The sequence below is a fragment of the Engraulis encrasicolus genome, chromosome 8 (genome assembly GCF_034702125.1).
Source record: "Engraulis encrasicolus isolate BLACKSEA-1 chromosome 8, IST_EnEncr_1.0, whole genome shotgun sequence".
Taxonomy (NCBI): domain Eukaryota; kingdom Metazoa; phylum Chordata; class Actinopteri; order Clupeiformes; family Engraulidae; genus Engraulis; species Engraulis encrasicolus.
This window is the reverse complement of record NC_085864.1, coordinates 21,369,958-21,391,062: the sequence shown is the minus strand read 5'-3', so window position 1 is coordinate 21,391,062 and position 21,105 is coordinate 21,369,958. Positions and strand designations below refer to the sequence as shown.

At 40.4% G+C, this 21,105-nt stretch overlaps 1 protein-coding gene across 4 annotated transcripts in view; it reads right to left on the bottom strand.

The window, feature by feature from the left end:
* Nucleotides 1-21,105, bottom strand: part of LOC134454258 (E3 ubiquitin-protein ligase rnf213-alpha-like) — a 102,661-nt gene that overhangs the window by 51,352 nt on the left and 30,204 nt on the right. For all 4 annotated transcript variants that reach the window (XM_063205153.1, XM_063205154.1, XM_063205156.1 and 1 more), the window contains 11 exons: nt 16,428-16,588; nt 15,742-15,927; nt 11,208-11,389; nt 10,892-11,054; nt 10,577-10,677; nt 3,726-3,893; nt 3,268-3,416; nt 3,019-3,109; nt 2,813-2,918; nt 2,546-2,726; nt 1,833-1,949 (listed from right to left, as the gene is read on the bottom strand). In XM_063205153.1, the coding sequence (XP_063061223.1) occupies nt 1,833-1,949; nt 2,546-2,726; nt 2,813-2,918; nt 3,019-3,109; nt 3,268-3,416; nt 3,726-3,893; nt 10,577-10,677; nt 10,892-11,054; nt 11,208-11,389; nt 15,742-15,927; nt 16,428-16,588 (1,605 nt within the window). The remainder of the gene's footprint in view (nt 1-1,832; nt 1,950-2,545; nt 2,727-2,812; nt 2,919-3,018; nt 3,110-3,267; nt 3,417-3,725; nt 3,894-10,576; nt 10,678-10,891; nt 11,055-11,207; nt 11,390-15,741; nt 15,928-16,427; nt 16,589-21,105) is intronic.

The following is a 21,105-nucleotide window of genomic DNA, read 5'->3' as shown; positions in this document are numbered from 1 at the left end:
GTATATCACGAAAGTGAATACACCCCTCACAGTTTTTGCAGATTTGTGAGTATATCTTTTCATAGGAAAGAATTGCAGAAATTTCACTTGGACACAATGATTAGTGACCTTTTAACAACATATTTAACCGCTTAAATTTCTTGTTCACTCAGAAGAAAACAAAATACAGCCATGAATGTTTGAACATGTACTCACAAAAGTGAGTACACCCCAGATGAAAATCCGGTAGAGAAGGTGCTGTGTTTGCTCAAATCGTCTCGAAATGAAGCGAAATGAAAAGGGAGGTCATCAGTGTGCGTTTCAACCTTTCTTTGCATTGAACTTTTACATTTTGAGTCTGCATCTGGCTTAAATAGATTGGTGTGAGATTTGAATGCTATCCTATGGAGAATATCATGATCTGCTTCAGTAGTCGCAGTGCATGTTGACATGCATGTTTCTTTTAGGTGTATTTCAGATTACCAATGTTGACAGCATTCATGCATCCCCAAACCATGTCAGTCCCACTACCAAGCTTGGCTTTTGATAGGATACACTTTTTCTGTAAAACTCACTTGTTTACCACCACACATGCTTGACACCATCTAAAGTATATTTGTTTATCTTGGTCTCTTCAGATCACACGACATGGTTCCAGTGATCCATATCTTTGGTCTGTTCATCTCTCTTGAGACCAAGATAAACAAATTGGCTTTAGATGGTGTCAAGCATGTGTGGTGGTAAACAAGTGAGTTTTACAAAAAAGGTGTATCCTCTCAATAGCCAAGCATGGTAGTGGGAATGACATGGTTTGGGGATGCATGAATGCTGTCAACATTGGCAATCTGAAATACACCTAAAAGAAACATGCATATCATCATGCACTGTGACTACTGAAGCAGATCATGATATTCTCCATAGGATTGCATTCAAATCTCACACCAATCTATTTAAGCCAGATGCAGACTCAAAATGTAAAAGTTCAAGGCAAAGAAAGGTTGAAACGCACACTGATGACCTCCCTTTTCATCCCTTTTCATTTCGTTTCAAATCGAGGCGATTCGAGCCAACACAGCCCCTTCTGTACCGGAATTTAATCTGGGGTGTACTCACTTTTGTAAATACATGTTCAAACATTAATGGCTGTATTTTGTTTTTTTCTGAGTGAACAAGAAATTTAAATTTGTTGTTAAAAGGTCACTAATCATTGTGTCAAAGTGAAATTTCTGTAATGCTTTCCTATGAAAAGATATACTCAAAAATCTGCAAAACTGTGAGGGGTGTATTCACTTTCGTGATATACTGTAGGTTACGTAGTTCCACGGCCCTAAATGACTTAAGGTGCGAAACTGAACGTTTTCTGAGACCCTCGAGGATGCGACCGTGACCCAAAGCCCTAATGGTTAAGAATCCCTGCGCTAGACAGTAGCATATTATTTGCAGATAATAATTCATTTAAAAAAATATTTACACCAAAATAGGTGAAATTTGATCATTTCTCACAGCACACCTGACAAGCTCTCACACTAGTGTACTACGGCACAGTGGTTGAAAAACATTGACAATGATCTCCGACTTGTAAATTGTTGCCATGGTAACTTTGTCAAGATGGAGAAAACAAAAGAAAATCTGAAGTTCGGAAAACCTTTTAGTAGCTCACTATGTCTAAAAGACCCTGAGAATTCCTAGAATTACTACCCTGCGTTTCTGGATGTAATCCAGTTTTTTACTTACACACACACACCAACAACAACATTTAAATGTTCAGTTTTGAGTGTGTGTGTGTGTGTGTGCATGTGTGTATACAGTATATATGTTTCTTCTCAATGTATGTGTGTATCAGTGTATCGTACTTGTTTCTAGTGAGTGATACTCTTGCGTTCCCTGGCGACGCGTGTGGCCCACTTGCGGGCCTCCCTGTTCAGGCTGTGCTCCTCCGTGGTGCCCGTCTCCGACTCCAGCTGACGACTCTGCACAACCACAAACGACAAAACCCCACAAATGAGGTCCACCCTTAGGGCGCTATCACACGCGGATTTTACAGTAGGAGGCGGATGTCTTCTATTGTTTGTCAATGAAAATGAGCGGATTACGCGTCTAATATCAGCACAACACCATCTATTAGGCTACGTTGCGAGTGACTGTTGAGCCGTTACGTTGCCTTGTCACCGCATTCGAATGGGCAGTGGATCCGCGCTCGGTGTGGTCACTTCTGACTAATAGGCTGGACGCGCATCGCAGATATTAGGCAGAAATCTGCGGTCTGTGTGATCGCGCCCTTAGCATGGAAACCAAACTTCACCAGATGCTCTACCGCAAATATCTCCTGTCAGCAACCAATTCCCAAAATTGTAACCAATGTCAAAACCTTGACTTAATCTGTTCTCTGTAAAATCATAGCAATGTTATTATAATGTAGTTGAGTAAATAGGAAAGAGCAAAGAGTGAATAGGCCCGTCGATGGGCCCATCTGCAGTAAGAGGCTACAACTAAAATGTACGCAAATCCTTGAGTAATTCTTGCTTGAAAATCACCTGATTTGCAACAGCAAGTGGGGAAAACTCACCCTCCGTGATTACACTGTGTATAACATCAGAGGCTACTGACACAGCAAATCTTAATTTTGCAAGCGTATGTAGATCCTCAGCAGTGACGTCATCTGGGTTAAATTGGCTGAAGTTGCATGTGCTGAGACATTCCTGTGCCTTCTGGATAAGACATCCTTGGTTTGATGAATGGATGTGATCCTTAAGGGAAGAGGGAACCAACATTTTTATTGTCATATCTAAACCAACACAGTATGTGCTTGCAGTTAATGGCATTAGTGACTGACCTCTAGGCTGCGCACTATCATCAAGTACAGCTCCTCAGTCTTGTCCTTATTGGAGCTCAGGGCAGCATCCATGAACCTCTGCAGCTGAGGCGATGACTCTTCCATTCTGTCAATAATTTGATTTCCGAGTCATAATTTAACATTAAACTTATAAAAAAAGGAGACTGTATAAAAATTAAGAGAAATTATAAAAGTGAAAGTTTTACCCGCATCTCAGTAAAATCTTCAGAACAAGAGAGTATGTTATGGAGTCAGGCTTGAGATATACCTCCAGTGCGAGATTCTCTTGTGTTTTTGCTGTGGATCAAATACACGTTTCAAAATTATCAATTTGTCAGCACTAGGGACCGGCAGTAGAAGGCAACAAGTGGTTTCAGTTTAATGTGTGTTATACTTTCATTTCACAATTCATGCTTTTTACGTAAAAAGGCATATCCATATATTTTAAATCATACCTTCTATTGCAGGGCCTCTAACATAGTTTAGAAGCTCTTCCACAATTTTGTCAGTCAGCTGTGCATTGGTTGGAACAAAGTTCCACATGAACTCCACAAAAAAGGAGTGACACTTTCTCCTAAACTGGTTTACGTTCATGAACGTTTCTCTAAATGAAAAAATGATACAACAGTTAGTTCCGGTCAGACTATTTTGCGATGTCTGATTGGACAAGACACATTCTACACGTCTCTAGGCAGGAGGATGTCTATTTTCCAGTCATCATTTTCCAGTAGTTTCCATCCCCAGGAAAATGTGCAAATCACACATGATTTCATGAAACATTACAAGCTGGCACTATCAGCTCTTCATTGCAGTGCATACAACCTGTCAGATCGGAACTACTTTGCTTAGTTAGTTGAAAATGTATTCTGAATGTTTTGTGTAAACTGTGTAAACCATTAGTAATTCATCATACTTGTCCACAACTTCACATGGTTGGTAGTCAGTGTTTATCTCTTTCTTGCATGTCCTGCAGTTTTTCACATCGTGGCGCCTCAAGCATGAGAGATGAAACATGTGTCCACATTCTACTTTAGCAGTGTCATCCTCTGTAAATTCTTTGTCACAGTATCCACACTTCACCCTGCAAAATCGCAAGAGAAAAAAAAACAACAATTTATCAGTTCTTTCCATCTTTGTTCTTAACAAGAAAAAGTGCAAACGGCTTAAAATCTAATATAGCTGGGTCTCTTAGCGTCCAAAAAGGGCCTAATCGTTACGCGCTGGATAGAAGCACCAAAATCGGTGTAGACCTTCCTTAGGGTGTTCTCCATCATTTCAGAAGGGGTGCCCCAAATTTCAATGTCATTAAGGTCATTTTTATGGGGTAAATCCAAGATGGCTGCCCAAAACCAGCCAATAGTAGTAAAATGCTGTACTGCCTGGACATAATGGTGTTATGGGCCAATCCACCTATTTGTGTGTGATGTATACAAACTGAACTTTGAAAATATGTGCAAAACTTACCATAAAAACAATGTTATATACATACCTGCAAACTCAGGAGGGTTGAAAAAGGTGACAAACTAATCGCGGCGAACCCCAATGCCCCCCCCCCCCCCCAAAAAACAAAAGACACTATTTTATTTACTACACAATTAGAAATCAGACTTCTGAAATTATTTTATTCCTCACCAGCCAATATATGTCTTACAAGCCAAACATACACTCACCCAGAGGCAATTCTAGGTTAAGCTGGGACCCCAAGCGAAAATTCAACAACTACTGTTGAAGTCTTAGCTGTTATTCACCATCTAGTTTGGGGGCCCCAGGCGGCGGCCTATCTGACCAAGTGACAAGAAGCGCCTCTGCACTCACCACCTGTCAAAATTGAAGTTGTCCTATTTAGCCTACCAGCCAAAAGGAGGGAGCACATGGTCACTTGGGGTTGTCTTAACTTTGAGCCCCACTGCAATTGACTATGAAATTAAAGCATTTGTTGTTTTTGACTAAAGAGGGTAAATAATAGGGAAATGTAGCCTATAATATAACTACTTAGGCTATATAAAATAGTACCAACAAATTTTAGTGAATTTATGAATGAATGATAGGCTAGTCGAATGCATTTCCCCAATAAAATGGTGTTGTACTATTTGAAGACTTATTTATTTATTTAGATTGTAGAAAAAGATAACAGATGCCATCTAGGTTAGTAGGCTATTTAGATTAATAATAGTAGGCCTAGACTATGTCCTTGGTGGCTAACATTAAAATCATGATTGCACACGTTGCAAAATGATTCATATAATAGCTATTGAGGGGCGGGTGCATGACAAATAGCTATTGCTAATGCATTCCTCTCACGTTTGAAGGTTTCATCGAGTGTGTACGTGGGCTCTCGCTGTTCCCGGTTAAATGATCTGACATAGGGAACCGAATTTAGTTCTCTTCTAATCTGCCAAATAATTTAGCGCAGTCTGGCCCTGCCTACCGTCATTCTAACACACTTTCTCACTCTGAAGTATTCAATACCGTTTTGGTCAAAATGATCAAAACATTCATCGAGATATTGCCCTCAATTCAAATAAAGCCAAACATCCATGTTAGGACCGCAGAACTGCTGCCGTTGGGTTATTTATTTTTCAAGTTTAGCTAATGAGACAAATCACAATTCCCAAACCCTGCTCAAATCCCATTTACCTTGACCTTTGAAACGGTGACTTAGACAGCGGTCATTTGTAAAAGAAAAGCGACAGTACCAAGGTAGAAGATAATGACAGGGGGGATACGTGTTTCGCGACCACCGTTTCATCAGCTGTTTGCTCCGACTGGAGCGGTGCCTTGGAAAGTTTTGCCGCCAGTTGAGCCGTCTGAATTAGCGCTCTGATTGGTCAATGTTTCCCCTGACACACGTTACTGGCCAATGGGAAGGACAGCCAGTAAAATATCAATAGAATGTCGCTCAACCATAATGTCTGTAGAACTACGACTAGCAGATTCTATTTTAGTACTACCGTATCCAGTCTATCTGTCTGTAGTCTTCCTCTGTCTGCCTACCCCCCCCCAAAAAAAAAACTCTTCGGATCTACACGATTCACGTAAGTGACCTATTTTGAGATCAAAACGGCGAATTTCGCCGAAAGGTGACAAGTTTGCAGGTATGTATATATGTCTTATTTAGATTCAAAAACAGGAAAATCATAAAAACCATGGTCAGAATGAGATCACTCTACAATTGAGAGCTCATTTCTGGGCATTTAGCTATTGAACCAACATTCATTAAGAGTTTTAAAAATTTGCAGTGGGTCATATCTATAACATCCAAAAAGAAAATTGTGGTTAGAAAATTTAGGGGAGAAGAGATAAACCCTTGAACTGGGCCACACATAACTGTCCCAATGTTAGCATGCTAGCATTAGCAGGTTCAGACACTCAGTCTGCTCTTCAGATAAAGATGGCAAACAATAATTCTCCTAATCCCACTTACACATGCGCACACACACAAACTACTACTACTTCCTTAGGACTCCCTCAATGATTTAAGCCTAGGAGTCCAACTGAAATATATTCATATCAATCAAGTCAATAATACATGTACATATAAAGTGTCAGTGACAGCTGTCAAATGACAAATGTATGCTGATTAATGTTCAGATATGTATATCGCAGTCCTAAGTGTACAATGGAGTGATAAGGGCATTTATGTTTAGGAAATTATGAATAATCAACATGCAATACATCATACATACAGTATATTGACAGATACTTTGTTTTAAAAGAGCAAAATGGTAACATGTCTGTTTTTCCATCTACTTTTGGCTTTAATCTAGATGACATGTTGGCTACCTAACCACTTAATTTATTGTTTGCTCGTTATTTTTTATTTGTGGGTGTGGTCCTTTGTTTAAAACATGTCTGCCTGCCTTCCCTCTCTCACATAGGCTACTAAAATAGTCTTTCAAAAACTTAAAACAACAGCATGTGGAAATCCTATTGGCTTTGGAGGGCTAACGTCTATAAGACTATACTGTACTCTACTGTATTGCACTGTACTGTACTCTACTATACTGTACTGTACTGTACTGTACTGTAATGTGATATACCGTACTCTACTCTACTGCACCGTGCAGTATGCTACTGTACTGTACTGTATTGTACTGTACTGTACTGTACTGTACTAGACTGCACTGTACTGTATGCTACTGTACTGTACTTAACTAGACTCCACCGTACTTTATGCTACTGTACTGTACTGTACTTTACTTTACTGTACTGCACCGTACTGTATGCTACTGTACTGTACTGCACCGTACTGTAAAGTGAAAGTGAAAGTGAAAGCCCATTGGGAAACTCCAACTCCCATTGTCATTGTGACACAGCACTCCACAGCACACAAGTGAACACTGCACACTGCACACAACGAAATTGCATTTATGCCTCATCCGTGCAAGGGGGCAGCCCTCAGTGGCGCCCCATGGGGAGCAGTGCGGTGGGACGGTACCATGCTCAGGGTACCTCAGTCATGGAGGAGGATGGGGGAGAGCACTGGTTGATTACTCCCCCCACCAACCTGGCGGGTCGGGAGTCGAACCGGCAACCTCTGGGATGCAAGTCTGACGCCCTAACCGCTGACACATGACTGCGCCTAACTGTATGCTACTGTACTGTACTGTACTATACTGCACCGTACTGTATGCTACTGTACTGTACTGCAACCTCTCCTGTACTGACTGGCAAAAGTGAATATGGAAGGCCTTTACTGCGATATTCTAAGTTGGTTGTCAAGGTGGTACTCTGAGAGCTCAATATTTTCTCAGGGGGTACTTCACACAAAAGGTTTGAGAACCACTGATGTAGAGCATTCTGAGGACATGTACAATACTAGAAAAGTGCTCCTAGATCACATACCTCCGCCAGGGCATGGCATGATTAGATAATGGACAAAAATAATCACTTTGCCAATATGAACGACTATATTCCTGTCAGAACTTTCAAAATGACACATTCATGTCAGTTCAGTCATTTGCAAAATCTACCTGCTTTGAAAGCTTGTGATCACGCGCTGATAGAACTGTAGCCTAATTAATGAAGGGAATGTAATGATTTTGACCAACAAAACTGAAACAACTACAGATAAGGCCTTTTTTTGCCTACGATGGTAGGCCTATGCATCATTATCATGGGCCACTGGTTGGTCTTGGCGCTGTCGGTTGAAACAGCATTTGCTTCCCCGCATTCCTCAAATCGCTATTCACCGTTTCTATCTCGCAACTGGGCTTGATTTTAAATTTAGTGAAGGGGGTGTTTGACCAGCATTGTGAACTTACACAGCCACAAATGCCATATTTTTGGCGATGGTAGGCCTACCCAATTAATGCGACATTGTCAGCCAAAATGATCTGCGGTGGTCACTGTCCATCTCGCAACAATTCACTTCCACTTCACACATATTTTAGGCAGCGGTAGCCTAATTAATTTTACATTGTTTGTTAACTTCAATGAGGGTGTAGCCTAGGGCTAGGCTGCCTGCTGATAAGCAACTTTTTAGGTTGATAGCACTGGTGTGGGAGCTGGCGTCAAAGGAGACAGTCCCACCCTGTTCCTTACTGTTTAGAATGGCGCAGGCTCACCCGTGTGGAATATATGCCGGTGCTGGACCATTATGCATGCTGTCGGGCTTTCTTATCCCTGTCCATCTCGCAAACAACTTGGGGTTATCTTTAAATGTAGCGAAGGGGATGTAATTAATTTTACCAGCATTGTGAACGTAGGCCTATAGAGTCATACATTGTTTTGGCAACGGTAGCTTAATTAATTCGACTGGATTGTGAACCTAAGTCACAGTCCACAACAACATTGTGAACTTACACGATCACATATTCCATATTTTTTGACAACGTAATTAATTCGACAGCATTGTGAACCTAAACGATCTGCGGGGGTGGTCACTGTCCTTCTCGCACCAGCAATGATAACATAGCCTAGGCCACACATAACAAATTGAATATTTTTGGTAGCGGTTTTAATTCATTTGACAGGACTGATTACTGCCTGCGGATGAAGGCTGCATGCAGATGAACAACTTTTTTAGGTGAAATGCACTTGGTGTTGGAGCTGGCGGTGAAGGAGAGAGTCTCTCCCTGTTCCTTGCTGAGACAGGCACAGGCACGCTTCTGCTCAGTGCTCACCGTGCGCACCTTGGCAGGCAGTGGAATAGAAGCAAACTAACAAACACAGACAACAAACACAGAACACACACAAACTCAGGCGATCACATAACCTCCTGGCGGAGGTAATGAAGGTTAGGCCTATGCCTATTGTAAAAATAGGGCCTTACTCTTAGTAATGTCTTTAGAGCCCCATGAAAAAAAGCGAACAGCATTGCGAACCTAAACGTTCTGCGGGGTCATTGTCCATCTCGCAACAGCATTGTGAACTTTTGCCAAATGCAAGTAATTCGACAGCATTATCAAAAACATAACCTCCTTGACAGAGGTAGGCCTAATTATTATTAAGACCTGTGTGGAATATTCGCTCGTGCTCAGTCAGAGGTGGAACATAACACTATAGAGTGGACCCCGCCCCCCCCCTTTTCACGGCAATCCGTGTGCTCAGTGCTCATCCGGCCACCTTGTGGCAGGCTGTGAAATAGCAGTGCGAACATACAATAACGAACACACACACAAACCCAGGCGATCACATAACCTCCTGGCGGAGGTAATTATGCAAAAAGGTGTAGTGGGAATGAGTTATGTTACTGTTACCACTCAAAATCTTGAAGGTTAAAAAAAGTCTTGTGGCATTTGGTTTGGGGGGGCGGGGTATGATCGACTATTCTTCCGCCCAGACTATTTATGTGCCTTGCATATCAAGAAAATGAGTCCAGGTAATGATTTACTTTCATAGTATATACCATATGAGAAGTGTTGTTTTATATAGATATTTCTCCTATGGGTAAGGGTGGCAAAAGACCTACAGTACATGTTGTCCATCAGCTGTCAGTTTTGATAGCAGTTTAAGTACTCAATGATTACTGAGCTAACTAATACAACTTTTGACACAAGTACTAGGTGAGGACTTGCAAATAAACATTTTTTTGTATCTCTGTCTTCTTACTCAACATACACTAAGAAATCATTCCCATTTAATTTGAACTGAAGCCATACTGTGGCCTACATGTAGGCCTATATTGAGTAATCTGTAATGCCATTCTAAAGATGACTGAAATGCTCTCACAATATGCACTTGTAAAAATATAGGGTTCTTCATACATATGGAAAGGTCCTGTCCTTTACCCTCTCTCATACAAATAAAATATGTATATCTGTTATGGAAATTAGAGGATGGAGAACCTGCTACCTAGGGCATCTTGCACTGACACTATCCCATTCAAATCGAGCATTAGCAGCAGTCTATTCTCACCATAGTTTTAGTGTTGGCAATGCTCATTTTAATTCAGACCAAGAATCTTCTCAAATCGTTCACAATGTTACATGCTGTCAAGCACGTAAGCACAGACTCACCCATACTTTCACACTATGTACATTTTGTAGTTTTATCAATCTGGTCTAGCAGGCTACCCTTGCTTCATCTCTTCTGAGGACTATATTAACATTGTCAGCTAAGTATAATATCATGTAATAACAATGTAATGCGTTACCAACATGACATATTGTATATGACATGGTAGACATTTTTTTTCAAGGGGCACCCCTTCTAGGATGTCTTCAAATCAGTCAAGGAACACGTGTACCGAATTATATGCTTCTATCCAGCGCGTAACGATTTCTCGGCTTAGATCCCCTACTAATAGAGGTATTTGCTTACATGAAAATGTTGCAAACATTTTTTCCACATTTTGTCAGTGTTGCAGTGACCTTCTTAATCACATTCTCCATATCGCTTCCAGTCTCTGGATCATTCAGGTTCTACAGTGTAAAGGTACATCATTAGTCACTAAATGGTCAAATAGAATGCAACTTTGTGATTGGCTGGCAGGTTATGAAAAGCAGTCATTACATTTAATCACCATTCGCATAGCCTTCAAGTTATACATTTAACGTGTTTAATGTCATTAGTGTCTTCCACAGAAAGATAAACAGAAATTTAAAGGATATTTTAAGAAAATGAAAATCACCATACCTTCCACATTGCAATTAGATTTCGAACTACAAGTATTAAAAGTTTTTTCGGCATTTCTGTTTTTGTCTTTGTCTGATTTTGTTCCATGTCTGTCTCCATGTGTCCATTTTGAAGCAGATGGTCCATGAGAAAGTACATAATCTTGGTGCTTTGCCAAAACAGCCTTAACATAAACACAGAGAACCTTAGAGAGCCTTTGAATATTGATACCTTGTCATGAGGTCACTCACTGTATGATAGTGCATGCGTGCGTGTCAACATAAAATGGCATTATACTTCTAAAATTGTGTTTTAATTATTTATACTCGGAACTCACCCGATTTCTGCAATGAGACTTTCCCCATTCTCCTGAAGCCTGGTCACCAGGGAAGTTTCGGATAGCATCAACTCTACTGTCATTGACAATGACTTGACACTCCTGAGCCAATTTTGGCAGCTTGTTACGTCCTTCATTATTCCTTCATTTGGCCGTAGGCTTTCAATTCTTTTTCGTAAAGCCTAAAATAGAATACATATACAGTAGCAAATATTAAGATATTTTCCATACAGAGCTGATGAGTGAAACAGTGTGGATTCAGGCAAATTGGGACAGCTGGTAATGGCCCAGACAAGCATTGATCAAAGATCATAGGAAAGCAGCAAAAGCATTTAAGTGTGATGTATGATGAACAGATTTTAAACAAAACAAGGAAAATCATAAATGACCCCTCCCATCCTCTCCACTGTGAATTTCAGCTCCTACCCTCTGGGAGGCGTTTTAGGGTTCCCAACGCTGTTAAAAACATTTTTAAGAACTCTTTTGTCCCTACAGGAATAAGGGTGATTAATAATACAGGTTTTTACACTTAATCAACCTCTTCCCTGCTCTTTAATTGTTCTTGTTATGTATTCTATTTATTGTTGTAGGCCTACTCATTATATGTATTACTCAGCTCAGCTATTTTATTCTTTTAAACACTCACTGAGTGCTAATGTACATTTTTATATTCACTTGATATTTAAATGTACTTTTATAATAACCTGTCATCCTCTTCTGCTTTGTACAGGTGCAGTGTTTGAATGGTTGATTGTGGTCTTGTGGGATTATTGTCTTTAAATTTTAGTATGTCTGTGGTGAAACTGAAGACAAATTTCCACTCTGTGGATAATAAAGTATTCGCATTCGTATTCGTATTCGTATTGATGTTGAGCCGGAGAAGGCATCTCCTCGTCGGGGGCAGACCAGCTGCCTTCAAGGCAGTGTGATCCAATAATCTAGTTTACAGCAAACAGCTGTCTTCCTCCACATCTTTCATTCAAAATAATGCAGTGTCTACATGGCAACTATTTGTTTGTCCCCAGTTATATCAATTCATACATATAAATAGACCCTTGTAGCTGTCTGTGTTCACTATAATGCTAATGTTAGCTTATACGGCTAGCTAAAAAAAATGGAGGGATCAAATGTGAAGTAACCTAATTGAATTAAATAATTCTGTGGTGAATTTATGAAAGCCGAAAGTGAAAGTGAACAGCCTGATCTCCAAAAATTCCGTGCTCCTGGACATGGATGTTAAGGACACGAAATCCGTGTCTAGGAGCACGGATTTTGCCAAAATTCCGTGCTCCTGGACACGGAATTGTTTTAATTTGGGGCATGATGTAGTAGGGGGTAAATGGGGAGACCTTCCTATTCTGTCATTTAAGGTCGAGTGCTATTAAACTTTTTGAATACAATGTAGAATTCCCGACAATGATGGAAAATCATTGTATCAAACTGTAACTCCAGTAGTATGCACACTTTCTAAGACCTGTAGCTCCAAAATGTCAGAAGTCTTCAACATGTTTTTCACAAATCCAGAATTTAAGGCTTAATATACCCCAAGATAGTCAACCTATATTATTTCTAAGTATGGAACCATTTTAAGGCCTGTGTCTGTCTTCAAACTAAATGTAGAGGTGTCCAAATCTGCTGATAAATTACGTATTAAATTCCTGTGCTCAAAAAGTTGGCATGACACCCAAACTTAGGAGGAGGGCCTCATCTTCGAAACCGTCAGTAGAAGGATGCTAAAGTTTGGGATTCTTCCAGTTGGCATTGAAAGGTACCTGAACGTGAAAAATCAGGAAAGTCACAGAGCATCACCTGGGGAGAATTTAAGGACTTGCAGCAAAATGGCTTGATGCCATTTAATTGGATTTTCTGGATTTACCCTAGAGCAGTGGTCGGCAAATAGGGGCCCGCGGGGCAATTTTGGCCCGCCATCTATTCTGCCTGGCCCGCGAGATGACATTAATTTGATGTATTAAAAAAAAAAAAAAAACAATAATAAAGTTTTTTTGTTTTTTTTAAACTTTTTTTTTTTTTTAAAAAGGGGAATACATACAGCAATTCCATACATTCATACATTTGGAAACATTTATTGAGGTATAGATGATCGTCCTAAAGTGACAAAATGACAGGTGGAACATCCCTGCACTTATCCATGACGCACAGGTCGGAACGGTATTGGCACACCAGTGCGCGTAATCTTGTGCAAAAAAAGTCTCCTGTCTCCCTCCTCCAGTGGGCAAGGTAAAAAAAATAGTCTAGGTTTCGTTAAATTAACAACATAACAATGTCTTCTCAAATGTGAAATGGCTCAATTAAAATACATCATAAAGAAAGAAGTGAAAGCCCAAATAGGCTAACCCACACCGCGGCGAGAGACTTTCGATTCTGTTAATTCCACGAAGCGTCAGACAGTCAAAAGGCCTTTCTTTGCACTGTCCTCTCTGTCAGCTCAAATTTTGCGTGGCAGCTCTTGACTTGCGCTTTGTAATGAATCTGCTGTTCGTAAATGCGAGACGCTTTTCTATACATGTGGAAACACAGCGCGCGAACAACAGAAATTCCAGAGCCGGACAGAACTTTCCAGTAGGCTATCACGCAAAATGTGTGAATGGACTGTCATGTTGGGGACACTTGGACAAGTACAAGGGATAGAGATTCAGTAACCAGAACTATGTTGAGTAACCCAACCGCTGAACACCTATTTATAACTACTAAAACGTGAATATATTAGGACACAGAAGACGTCGCCAAATCAGCTGGGTTTTCAAATAGCCCACTGCAAAGGGTGTTACCATCACAGGCTGTGTTACTGTCTTGTTTTTAATGAATCTCCCCCCAACAACAAAAACACGAGGTGTGATCATTGCGTTATGACAGAGTTGCGTTTTAGGGAAAAGACGCACACTAGTAGTCTATTTGATAACTAGCGGCCACGGCCGGTGCGAAACTGAAAGTTGAGAGCGGCATTTGTTTCACTGAGACTAACACTCCATCCATTGACTTATCAACCAGCACCTACAAAACAGCCATCACTTCCTTAAAAACCTCTGCGTCCGTAAATGGTCTGTTGTGACGGGTAAGAACCCATGCTGCTTTAAGGGACACACTCGTAACCCTCTGATGCTCGGTGACAAGTATTTTGTTGCTGTGTGCATATCCAGCCTTCCATGCTTTGATTTTATTCGTTGGCACCTCTGTCCCAGGAGGATACGCGTTTTTGAACTGGCCATTTTTTTCTGATGGCGTCCTCTGATGTTATATTCTTTGCAAATGGCAACAGCCTCGTTGCAAATGAGACACGTAGGCTTGGCATTAATAAATGCAGGCAGGATAAATGCATAGGCTACCTCTGCTTCCATTCTTCTTTTTAGGTCCTGCATTCTGAATCATCCCCCCCCCCCCCCCCCCCCCCCTCCCCCCCAAAAAAGAGCTATGGCCCGCGGTGCCTTTGTCTGAAAAAAAAATTGGCCCGCGTCCAAACTTAATTGCAGACCCCTGCTCTAGAGGTACCCAGTAGAGGAGACTCTGAAGACCCAAGACATATTCTAATATATTACTTACTTACTTACGGTTGCCAACCGTCCTTTGAAATACAGAATCGTCACATAGTTATAAATAAAAGTATGTGTTGCCTAAGCACTAGAGAAAAATTGTATCTTTTCTTTGTTTTGGTTAGTTCTAGCAGCAGCGGGTTAGTTGCACCTGTCAGAGTGACTTTTGGGGACGGCTTATAAATAGGGTATTTAAATAGTCAACTATGCAGGAAATAAAATCATGGATTATTTTATCCAAATCCAGTTTAGATACAAAACCTTCACATTTTAGATATGGTGCTAAAAATCTGATTTAGTTACGTTTTCAATGCATAAGCAGAAAGACTCAATGGGGCTACAGCCATTTGGAGGGACAGCAATGTAAATGTGAGTATCATCAGACTTACTATGATAAGACACATTGTACTGTTTCAAGATTTGACCAAGAGAGGTAGCATGTTTTAGTAATAAACTATATTAATCTCTTACCTGTGATGAGTTGTTCATTCCAACCCGTCTCATCTTTGGACATGGCCCCAGTCAGCAATGCGCACGGCACCAACTCGTTAGCACTAGCTTGGCTCAACTTTGCCTTGGGCAGCTTTGGGTTCTTTAAGTTAGCAGTGACGAAATTGTTCCATGTGTTCCCAACTTAAATACCCTTGCATGACTAGTTAACCGATCCAAATAAAATGTATCAATTTTCTATTTAGATACAGAAATGGCAATGTAATGAAAGGCGCAGTTCTGAGCACTTCGATTTCTTCACACCTCGTCCTCTCACACGGAGGGGGAGGAACTAGGAGAGAAGAGATCAATGCGCCAGAGTCAAAGTGCTCAGAATGGGGCCGCGTCCGAAGACGAGACAGGTCAGGATGGACTCATCACAGGTCAAAGAACATACTTAATTGATTGAAACATGGTTGAGTGTTCCTTTAATATACAGTATGCGCAAACCATGTCTTTTTAAGTATAATTTTAGAAAACACAGAAAGACAGAAAACCTTTGTTGCTTCTCCAACAGCTATCAGGTCCTTGTCCTGAAGATAGAAGTTGTAGAGAAGCTGATGGTTGTCCTGCATGTACTGATAGGCAACAAATAGCCATGGAAGAGAGGCATTGTCCATGTCTTCTCCAGTCAAATCATGGTAGAGGCGTGGCGTCAGCTCAAGGAGTGTGGTGGAGAATGACTGCCAAAAATACATTCAAACACAATTCAGTAATTGTGAAAGTTTGTTTTACCATTAATTAAGTATGTTCTGAGCATCTACAAAAACTCCTCAAAATGAGGATTCAAATGAATCCAAATCAAATCCAATTCAAATGAATTACAGTGAATGGCAGCTGTTAGCAGATCAGCATCAACACTCATTTATCATTGTTATAATGCATACAAAAAATATGCACAGCTGATATTCTTTTCATTTTATTAATGGAAAACGAATGTTGAGGTTGATCTTTTATTTCATGACAGATGAGTGCCTTTGCATTTTTACTCAGGAGTCTATTTTGTGTAATTGAGCCATGGTAAAGATGTGCTGATGCAAAGCTAAACTGTAATACATTGCATTGAAAGAAAACACATTTAAAATTCTACATCGTCCAAAATAAATCATGATGAGTGACTTGACATAGTGGTGCACATAAGCATTTGCTAATGACAGGAAAACTAAAAGCAAAATGCACTTACCTCATTCAGCTTAGATGGGTACCCTGACATTGTTAACTTAACCAGGTCCTCAGAGAAGCAGGCAAAAAGTTCATCTTTTACCCTAATGTCTTTCATCCATTGCCAAGGGAGGAGATCTTCAAATTTATCCATGTCTTCTTTTTGTGGGTAAACAGATGGACCTATATAAAAAGGACAACATTCACAATGACTTTTTATGGTGTATGATATATTGAAAATCTATGACAAATTTGAAAAAAAAAAAAAGAAAATATGTCAGATATTGACAGAACTGATATAGCACCTATTGTAGGTATAACCAACTGAGGCAACTTAAAGGCTCTGGAACACAGTGGGGTGCAAAAGCAAGGAAACGTAAGTAGTAGATGCAGGGCACTCCCAAGTAAACATAAAAACTTGTTTAAAGACTCGATTTTATTTATTAAAGGGAAAGATCTTTTTTTCTGATTCTGCAAAAAAAAGTGCAGAAAAAAATAAAATAATGGCACACAATAGTGGCAACATATACAAGAAAAAAGTGACCTATCAATCGGTCCCAGCACGCAGTGATGTGCGTGAACACGTTCATAGAACACGCTCATTTTTTCATGAACGTTGAACTGAACGCAACACATTTTTAAATAAAGAACTTGAACGTGAATTAGTTCACATTACGTGTCATGAACGGCAGACATCACTGTAAATGAACGTTGGAATTTGTTTTCCATTGAAAGCTGAGTGACATCTGTTTTCTCTTTTGAAACGCAACGAGAGAAAGCTCCCCCTTCTCTCTCTCGCTGGCGCCACTTGTATCATCAGTGGGAATTTCTTTTGACATCTGTGTGGGCAATGTAGTGTCCGGACGGGGAACAGTTGAATAACATAGGCTTAGTTAATGCTGCTTACGCACAACGTTACCCATTATAAATTGCGGCGGAGAGAGAGAGAGAGCGCGAGAGAGCGAGAGGCAGACAGACCAAGCGCTGCATTTAAAAAATGGTTCGTGGAAGGGATGGCACGGAGACAGACACTGATTATCCTTATGAACATTTAAACCACCTACGCAGCAAAACCAGTAAGGACATATTTAGCATTTTTGTTTAAATGCTGGCAATATATGCTGTCCCTTTCTTAAATAAATAAACTTGTAAACATCCACAACGTCCTGTTCGAATTTGAAACGGCACATTGAGTTAAAACATACATCCGGTGTGAATGCATTTGCACGCCCTCGAGGGTCATAAGGGAGGAAAGGGGGAGAAGACCCCTACCAAGCCCAAACGTAAAAAATGACACTGCCAGCAGCCTTCAAGAGGTCCGTGGTGGTCTCACAGGAGCAGGTAGATCAACTGATTATCGACTACTACATTGTGGAAGATGTACAACCTCTAAACAAAATGAAACACTGTATCACACGTGTGTTATAAGTGTGCTAGGCCTACATACGATACACAGTTTCCTTAAAAATATATAGGCATATTTGTGCATTTGACTTTTGCCTTCATTAGGTCTACCTTCATTCAAGAGTTTTGCTCATGTAAATTAATTCATACACAAACAGATAGGCTATATAATGTCATATAAAATTATATATACATATTTCATATTATATATATTATTTATGTATTTATTAATTTATTGAAATGCTAGTAGACTTCATTGCAGTAGGCTAGAACTGGTCTACCTTGTCTGTACTGCATGCAGCAAGTTTCATCACCTGGTATGAAACCCATAATTGAAGCGTCATGAGCAAATGTCTCAGTTTCAAAGAATGTATGATTTCTAGCTCGTGGTGTGAAAAAAAGTATTTATTTGAATATTTCACGAAAAAAAGTGAAAATGAACTGAACTTCGAACTAGTTCACAATTAAAATTGTGAACTTTGAACGTGAACCGTTCACTTTGAACTGAACTTGAACTAGTTCAGAAAATCTGTGAACTGGCACAACACTGGCAGCACTTTACTACGCATGTAAGCTACACAAAGTTGTAGGGGGAAAAAAAGAAAATCGAATTAGATTGCATTTCCTCAGACAAAATGCTGGAATATGCTTGCCCGTCACATTCGTTGCCCTCCATGCATTAGTTGCCCTTCATGCATGTGTTGCCCTTTATTCATACACAATACACATTTAACCATCTTATAGATAGATATGAGGTAAGTCCCTGTTTAGCTTACATTATTGGTCAAAAATACATTTCCACTAATTGTAGTGCCTCCCAGTGATCAATTTGCACCATATTCGGTATGCTTCCTCTGGGGGTAGTACAGATCATGTGTATTTTTTGTTTTGATCCGTCAAGGCATTGCCAAAATATGAGCTACTGATTTTTTTTCCAACCTGCAATTTCACCATAGCTTACCTTTTTGCCCTTCAAATGTGACCTAAAAGGTCAAGTTTCATGTTGGCAACCGAGTGATTCTGAAACATTAGTCCATGCATATAACTTCTAGCGTGGGTGCAAACTACAAATAATGGCATCAAAAGTTTTTTGTAGGGTCTTGGCCCACTGACTATACGGTGTAAATTGGGTTTATATGGGCCAAAACACATTTTCACTAATTGTAGCGCCCCGTAGCTTCCGATCTTGACCATCGGTATGTAGCATTTGGCTATGGGGAAGATAATGGGTCTTTCTAAAATCTAGGACAGTGTCCTCCCAAGTGTATCAGCCTAAGTAGTCACACCCAGTGATTGGATATTCTGTAGAGTTCACCAAAGAGTATCCAATCACTGGGCGTGACTAATTAAGATGATACACTTGGAAGGACACTGTCCTAGGTTTTGAGAAAGGCCCAATGTGCATCGATTTTGGTTGTGATATGAGTTGGCGCTGCAGAGATATGAGCTCACTTCCTGCTTGGTATCTTCAATGCCTGGTATCTTCAATGCCAACTTTGATTGGCTCCTGTTTGAAAATGGTTCAATCAATTGTTCCAGAAATGTAGGGGTAGATGTATCTCAGTCTGACAATGCCCTGATAAAGGTTTTGTGGCAATTGTCAAATTCAAAATTGCGGGCAAACTTTCTTATGTCCAAAATTTTGTTGAAAAATGCATTGGATTCGGCTTGGTCCAAGGATAACGTGTATGTCATTTTGGTTGTGATACATGCGGGCGTTGTCGTCATATGAGCTAACTTCCTGTTTGGACTCACCCCCCAGTGGCCAATTCTCACTCAGTCTGTTATTTGACCTGTAGAGATAATATTGATCATGTGTATCCAATTTGGTTGTGACCTGACGAGTCGTTATAGAGATATGACCTAACTTCCTGTTTGCCGTGTTAAACAAAAAAGATTTACATTATAGCAACCCCCTAGCGTCCAATTTGGTGGCGTTTGCCGAGATATGAGCTCACTGCCCATTTAGCGTCTTCACAGCCAACTTTGGTTGAATCGTCTCCGAACAGGAGCCAATCAATCAGTCCGGAATGTTCAGGGAAGATGTATCGATGTACAGAGGATGCCCTGATAAAATGTATGTGACAATTGGACAAAAAATGTGGGTGGGGCACCATTTTTACTGATATTTACAAAATTCAAAATTATAGCACCCCCTAGCGTCCGATTTGGCATCTTCACCGCCAACTTTTATTGGCTCCTGTTCAGAAACGGTTCAACCAATCGGTCCGGAACTTTCAGGGTAGATGTATCGATGCATCTATGTACCGAAGATGCCCTGAAGATACCCAAAATTGAGGGTGGGGCACCATTTTATTGATATTTACAAAATTCAAAATGGCAGGAAAACCCAAGGAGTCTAGGGATAACAAGTTTTTGTAAATCGGACCTACGGTTCAAAAGTTAACGTTTTCCTGTTGGTGGCATTAGAGAGTTTGATGTTATGCCATTCATCTGTAGTATCTGTAAGTTAGTTAATAAAACTCTGATCCCTAACAGTTGAATGTTTTTGTTTCTGTTAATGTGCATTGTGAATTATTCATTTATTTGGGGTGGGGGGTTACACGTAAGGGTTAACGTTCGGCGAGAAGGTCGCTACCGTGGAATAGCAGCACGACAGAGAGAATCTCCGCGGAGGGGTCTTGTTCTCTCTGAAGTGCTGCTATTCCACAAAGCGACCGACTCGCCGAACGTTAACCCGCTTATTATATGGATATACTTAAATGATTCACACATGGCGGGGACATTTCTTTAGGCCTATTTAATGTTAAGTTTATTATAGTTTTTCATGTCAAAAGATTGTTGCTGCGCAAAACAAAACAGTGCCGTTGTGGAACACCGCTAGGCAACAGCTAGGTAGCCAGGACAACAGGTGTTGTCTATCACAGCAGCTGATTAGAGTCTTGTTGAAAAGTCGCTTTAGCAGTGAAAAGTCTTGTTGCCATTGACAGCGGTCTGTTATAGACCAACCCGTCCGTTATCGAAAAATAACAGACGTGCGAACGTTGGGGAGCCCCGTTGAAATGAATGGAGCATTCGACCGATGACGTCACACCATATAATAAGGATGGATATTAAATGCTAAGGGGTACGTGGTGTCAAAAGGTTTGGGGAAGCACTGCTTTAAGGGATCATCACTATGTTCATTTTTTGCAAACTTGAGACAAGTTCAATGCCAGTGGTTCTCAAACTTTTCGCGTGAAGTACCACTTGAGAAAATATTGAGCTCTCCGAGAACCACCTTGATAACCAACATTAGAATATCTCATGTCTTTTGCCAGTCAATACAGGAAAGG